Source organism: Grammomys surdaster, unplaced genomic scaffold, assembly GCF_004785775.1.
Source record: "Grammomys surdaster isolate TR1022 unplaced genomic scaffold, NIH_TR_1.0 130, whole genome shotgun sequence".
Taxonomy (NCBI): domain Eukaryota; kingdom Metazoa; phylum Chordata; class Mammalia; order Rodentia; family Muridae; genus Grammomys; species Grammomys surdaster.
The window spans coordinates 1246817-1254094 of record NW_021604588.1 but is presented as its reverse complement, the minus strand read 5'-3'; the positions used below and the strand labels follow the sequence as shown (position 1 = coordinate 1254094).

At 39.3% G+C, this 7278-nt stretch overlaps 1 protein-coding gene across 1 annotated transcript in view; it reads right to left on the bottom strand.

The window, feature by feature from the left end:
• Acbd6 (acyl-CoA binding domain containing 6) overlaps positions 1-7278 on the bottom strand; it is a 137553-nt gene that overhangs the window by 76797 nt on the left and 53478 nt on the right. Inside the window, exon 5 of the mRNA XM_028758147.1 lies at positions 2895-3000. Within this exon, the coding sequence (XP_028613980.1) occupies positions 2895-3000 (106 nt within the window). The remainder of the gene's footprint in view (positions 1-2894; positions 3001-7278) is intronic.

Genomic DNA, 7278 nt, shown 5'->3' with positions numbered 1-7278 from the left:
GGGAGGGAGGGAGGGAGGGAGGGAGGGAGGGAGGGAGGGAGGGAGGGGTGTTGCTGAAAACCCTAAATGAGCTGGGCACCTGCACAGCTTCTCCTGCTTTGCTGCTCCTTCCTAGGTCCAGAGGTGAGAGCACTCTGCTGGACCTCGCTCCTACCTGGCAGCTGTCTGCACTGGAAAGGCAAATGTCCATCCCTGAATGTTAGCTCTTGCTTGTGGGATAAGGATGAATCTAATTTAACTTACAGAGCACCTGTCAGTGTGGTAGAGTAAGAAGCAAAAGTGCACCGCAAACTCTTACGGATGCTGCACAAAGGACTGTTCTTAAAGATAATTAACGGGGTCGAATGGCGCATGCACACTTTCCAGTGGAAAGTAGATCTTGATAGTTAGTTTCTTCAATTATTTCTTCATTTTGCTATCACTTATCATTCATATTAAAAGTAACTAACAAGCTGAAAAGTATGCAGTGCATATTGTGTAGGGAACAATTTATATGCATATGTTAACTCACTAATACTCCAAGCAATCTGGAGACAAACACTACCATCTCCACCTGTTATTAGAAAACCAAGGCAGAGGAAACTCAACATAGGTCACGGCACTTGAAAGTGATTAGGAACAGGGCGTGAATCCATGTGGTCTAGCCTTCACCATTACTCCATTTAACATCTCTACCTAGTCATTCATTAGTTCATTAAATATTCAGGGAGTATGCTGAGAGTTCTGATAGAATTTCAATGAGATCACAAACCATTTATACTTTTTTTTAAAAGGAATGGTAAATAAATAATAAAGGCAAAGGTATGAAGGAGATGCTCCAGGAAATCCCAAGAAGTAAACAACAGAACAAAAAGAAAAAGTCACAGGATGTAGAAAACATGAAGCCAGGCAAAGAGAGAAGAGAAATTTCAAAACAGTAAAAAGAAAAGGGCCAGGATGACATCCACACAACAGGTCAGGACCAGCTTGGACAGACTAGTGACGAAGCAGGAAGGAGTGTCCTAGAAGGTTCGGATCTAAGACAAATGGGATGATAAATCTCTGGTGGGTCTGAGCGCACTGAGAGGAGTTTATTATCTCTTGGGCAACTTGAGGCAAGAACTCATGATAGGAACAGAGAAAACAAAGACAGTTGAAAAAACCAACACAGAAGTAATCCTGACTTTAAAACAAAGTGTTGTTCCATGGTGACTAGGTATTACCATGCAGTTATACAGCCATTGATTCTTTTGTGCCTTGCTTGTTCGTAATCCGAATGAACATCCCACTAAAAAGAGCCGTCCGTGGTCTTGTGACTTGTTTTGGCCAAAGGAATGTAGGTAGATGTGATACTAACACTTCTAATAAGATATTTAATGGACCTGGGGTGTGTGGAGAGGGATGCCTGCTGTGCCTATCTTTTGTTCCTACACCACGGTATCTAATTCGTCAATCTTTTACCTTCGAGAGAAAAGCCACATGAAATGAAGAGGAACTGGGCCCAAACAAAGCCAGGAGAACCTAGCAAGAGGCCTCAACTAATCCCAAGCCCTTCTGAAATATCAGAAGGATTATCATCAAACAGGAAACAAAGTAAAAGAATATCAGAATATGTGAAATGTTACTATCCATGACAAGAAGGTGATATAAGCAAGAAATTATAAGCTACTGAACTTTGAGAGTTATTTATTTTGGCAGCAAAAATTGACTAATATACATAGTACAGTTGATAGCTCAACTGCAAGCAGTATCTACGTAGTATAGAATTATAAGCAGCAATTTAATATTCAGCCAGAAAGCTGAAATTTAAGAGGGCAGAGAAAGACAGAGAGCAAGGTGATTAAAACAGGCAAGTGCAAATATAAAACAGAAGGAACTCAATAACCGAAAAGACAAAAGTATATCATTAGCATTATATATATAAACTACAAAAGAAGCAAAAAATTTTACAAAAGAAGCAATTAAAAGGATTCAAAGTTTTGGCCTCAAGTGAGCTAGAGTCAAATGTATTCTAGTATTTGTAGACAAGTGATTTACACTTTCAGTCCAGAAGTCATTGACAACATCATATAGGGAGGATTCTCCTAAAGGTGAGATGTTATCAAAGGCTGCCCTGTACACAAAGCTCCTAACTACATACAGTTATTATTTGTACCCTCAGCAGCCCGCCTGTGACCACTGTGTGTCTTCTTCCAAAGAGCTACTGTGTTTTAGCCATCTTTATTAGATTCTCCCTTCTTTGTTGTCTTGTTGGTAGCACGGACGGAATTTGGGGTCTTGCCTGCGCTGGATAAGCAGTATGCAGCTGGTGCATGCCACACCTCCAAGGGCCCCTATGACCATTTCTATTTTCTTGTACAGAATCACAAAATAACAAGAAATCATTAAAAGTTAACTAACAAATTTTACTCCTTTGTTAACTGTAATTCAACTGTTAAGTATGTAGCAACTTTATATGCGAAATACGTTGGAAAGTAGTATATTCTACAAAATAATTTAGTATATATAGTGGGCCAGCATTTACATTACTAAATTTATCAAAATTCTGACAGATTTTCATAAATATATTTCTGTACAAAACTCAACACACAAATATTTACAGCATAACAGGAGGCTTTACGTACAAGTGGAACTCTGCTATGACCTGCAGCTATCACTTGCCATGCTCACGGTTCCTCTCTTTTATTACATACAAATGGAAGCTATGTGGGTGTGGCAAGTTTCAGCTCCTAACTTAATTTACAGCGTGGACGATGCAATCTGAGATGCCCTTGGCCACGCTCCACTTAGAGCCGTAGCTGAGAGGCACAGCAGTGAGAAAGTGACAGTGCAGCGGAACAACACATGCATAAAAACTAACCGGCCACCCAAGCACCCATGCACGAAACCGACACAGCAGGGCTTGCTTTCCGTACCTCTTCATCTGTCATATTCACATCCACAGTTTTCGATTTGATGGCTTTGGTTATATGGTCAATGTTGTTTTCCCTGCAGTAATCAAATATGTTTTTGTCTTCTTCCCTAATTAGAGTAAAAAAAAAAAAAAAACAAAAGCTATTTGTTTGTCCTACTGGATAAAACACAAAGGTTACATGTTCTTAACATAAGATGTTCTCTAAAGACTTAGACATTAATGGTTTTAAAAGTGACAGGTAGAGCATTAGATTCCCAGTTGACATAATGTATCCAGTGTCTAAAAGGACTACAGTAACCATGGTCCTTGTAGGAAAGACTTCACCTGCTCTGAAGTTGCCTCATGGTAGGTTTTCTGTACCCTGTCCTGCCCCCATCACTTTCATACACTGACAGCACATTCCTGGGACTTGGGCATTTCATTTAGAGCAGCACTGTGGTAACATGGCAATTTGGAGGGAGCAAAGTGAGGGAAATGCTATTCTAAATATATCACATGAGGAAACTCATTTAATCTTTTCTTTTTTGCCTGTATATGTGTATCATGCGTTCATTCATATATGTGTGGCTGTCCTTCTTGATTGCTTTCATTTACATGTGGCAGGATCGCTTGCTGAGCCCAGAGTTCACCAATTCCATAAGTCTAGCTGGCTAGCTTGCCCCGGGGATCTCTTGTCTCTGCCTCTTGAGTTCTGGGATTATGCCACACTTGCCCTGGGCCCTGGAAGTTGAACTCAGTCTTCATGCTTGCGAGGTAAGCCCTTTCTCCACTCCCATCTCTCCAGTCTTTATTCTTTACAATAATGTCACTTCACCGGCAGAGAGGACAGATAACCTTGCAAATAACACATTTATCAAATGCAAAAACAAACAAACAAAGCTGTGGGGCTAGAGAGATATGGCTCAGCAGTTAGAGTGTACACTGCTTGCTCTTGAGAGGATCTAAGCTCAGTTCTTGGCAGCCTACTCCAGTTCCAGGGGCATCTGACACATCTGGTCTCTGTACCACTGGTACTCAAGTGCATATACCACACCCCCATGCACATAGTTTAAAAATTTTTTTTAAAGATAGAATTCACTCAGAGCAGCTGATTTTTATATGTAATATATGTTCTATTATATCATGTGCCTCCACTAGTCAGTCGCAGTTCACTCCAGAATTTATAGCAGACTCTTTTTTAGTATGAGGTCTACATTTTAGGTAAAATATTACCTAAAACTGGGCCTGTGGAGATGCTTCAACAGTTAAGAATACTGGCTGCTCTTGCAGCAGACCTATGTTCAATTCCCAGCACCCACATGGCTCAAAGTGTCTCTGACTCCAGGTCCAGTGGATCCAATGCCGTCTTCTGGCTTACATGGACACTCTATGCATATAGTACATAGGCACATTCAGGCAAACACCTATATACACATAAAATAAAAATAAATAAAACCTCAAAAACATTACATAAAATTATTCCTGTAATGCATTTTTCTGGATCAGTGACTCATATAATGGCAACAGGTAATTTAGAATATGAAAATGAACATCTCTAATATATGAACTGAACTTTAGGAACAGGTACAAAAGAATGTTTTTATATTCCCAAATTAAATTAAATTAAATTAAATTATTATTATTTTGAGACAAGGTTTCTCTGTAGCCCTGGCTATCCTGAAACTCCATGAACCAGGCTGGCCTTGAACTCAGAACCTCATGCCTCTGCCTCCTATGTGCTGGGATTAAAGGTGTATACCACCACCAACAACTGGCTATTAGTGGGTTTTATTATGTTCAAGACCTTATCATACTTTATCATCTATTCATTTAAAAAAAAATCAAAACCCATCAGAATCTATCTACCTTAAAAGACAATCTGAAGAGTGAAAAATTACTACAACCATAGCTAACTATCTTAAAACATACAACTTTGTCAGCAACCACACAAAGCCTTTCTGAAGCATCTAGTGTGTTTTACTGTGTGCCCACTACACAGGAGGCACTGGGCAAGGTTATGTGAATTGGAGGTACAAGGCTAAACAAGAACACAGACAGTATAGTTGAAATGATAAACTCTAAGTATCATTAAATAAGGCAGAACCTGTCCTAGGAAGAGGACTGAAGGAGAATAAAAGGAATGGCCTGCTTCCAGCTGGAGAGTGAGCTCAGTTTTAAGAAAGAAACCATGTCTTGTTTCACAGAAATGAAAGTGTGCTTAAGATCCCTAAAAACAAAACAAAAACAACAACAAAAACAAAACGATGGAAAACTGAAAGAAAACCCTAGAAAAGTCTGTTTTTAAAATTATGGCTGTATACACTATTACTTTAGCTATAATTAGCTACCAATGTCAATACTACTTCTGTTAAAAAATACATTTCTATTTCCATTTTGGGAACAACAGGGATCCTTGGAATTCAAGAGGCAACAATCTCAACTGTTGGAGAAAATGATCATATCAAATGTAGTCTCTGGAAAAACTGTTTTGACTTGGGAATAACGGGGAGCTGGTGGTGGGGCACAGAAAGGAAAACTGGAGGTCACCCGAGGCCACCCCTACCTGGTAATACGCAAGGGTTACTCATGGGGAGAGGGTGTTTAGCGTGTGCTCCATTCTGAACCCGAGTTCCCGATGCACATGCACTAAGAACAGCACAGACATACTCAATTGTGTATCTTGTCTAATATAGTTTTAATGTTTCTTAGACATATTACATGTATCAATTATTTGGTTTGGCATGGGAATTTCTAAAGAGCAGCAGACATTTTAAAATCTAACACCAATAGGTCCTGGTTAAAACCTAGCACAGGAAAAAATTTAAACTATCCCTCAAAGCTCATTCATCCTATTCAGTGATGTCTCCATTGATTTTTTAAAAGTGTGTATAGCTATTTAACAAAATGCATAACATGTGTTATTTTGATCAAATACACAGATATAATAATTAGAAAGATAGCTCAAATAGAAAAAATCCTTAACACTGATGTTACAGAAAACACAATTTTAAAAACTTCAACATTTTGTCATAGAGAACCATGATAACATGAAGACTACATAGAAACACATTAGTTCTAGATGAAGATGGAAGTGAAAAGTAAGAAAATTATATAAATCTTTATAGAGAGCTCACTCATGTACTTTTTAATCAAGATCAGAATATTACTTTAACTTTGAGACAACTGAAGATTCACATGAATTTGTAGAATATGATCCTATGTACTCCTTTTCCAATGTTTTTAATAAATCATGTATTTAAAAAAATAATATTACCTTTTTTAAATTTCATTAGCCACATTTTTGAAGTGAAGTTTATCTTTAAAATTGTATTATTTATAGAATGTAAAATCATATCTTTTGTAAGTATTAAACAATGAAAATGTTTCCTAAAATCCTTAGGTACTACGAAAGGATGCTTGGGTTATCACTGCTCTGACCCAGTATTCTACACAGGAGTTGTCAGAAGCCAGGAGTCAGCTACCCAAATAAAGAATATCCAAAATGTACTAAGAACTCAAAAAACCCAAAGGCAAGAAGACGAATACCCTCATTTTAAAATGGAAAAGGTTCCGATTGATCAGGCATTTCTTGTGTGGGGGGGTATGGACACAAAGGAATGGAAAGGGAGGGGGAGAGAAAGGGAGAGGGAAAAAGGGAGGAGGAAGGGGAGGGAAAGGGAGGGAAAGGGAAAAAGGGAAGAGAAGAGATGAGATATGGATAGCCTGTAGCCACGTGAGACAATTTTAAATTCTAATCAGAAGAGAACATTAAAGCCACAATGAGATTCCATCTCCTGCCTAACAGACCAGTTATCAACAAGAAGGTGCTGGTAAACATGGAAGAAAAGGAATCCCTGTAGCTGTTAATAATAAAGCATTTGGAAAAAATATAGAAGTACCTCAAAAAACCCAAACAAACAAATATGGAGTTTCCATGCTTCCAGCAAGTATACTTCTGGGTACACTGCTAAAGGAGTTGAAGTAAGCACTATGAGGAGATATTTGCACTCTATGTTTGTAACTGCATTATTTCAATAGTCTACATATGGAAGCAACCTGTGTCCATCAATGAGTGGATGGGTGAAGGAAATGTGACCTACACAGTGCAATGTGTGAAGAAGATTCTACTGTCTGCGACACGGGTGGGACCACAGAAAATTATGTGTGCTGCTTTGAATGAGAATGGCCCAAAGGATTAGGAGGTGTGAACTTGTTAAAGGAGGTGTGTCACTGGCTTGGAGGTTTCAGAACCCATCATTCCAGTATGCCTCCCTCTTCCTCTTTCCCTCCTTCCCGCCCTCCCTCTTTCTCCCTCTCCTCTCCCCCCCTCCCCCCTCTCCCCCCCTCTCTCCCTCCCTCCCTTCCTCCTCCCCTCCCTCCCTTCCTCCTCCCCTCCCTCCTCCCCT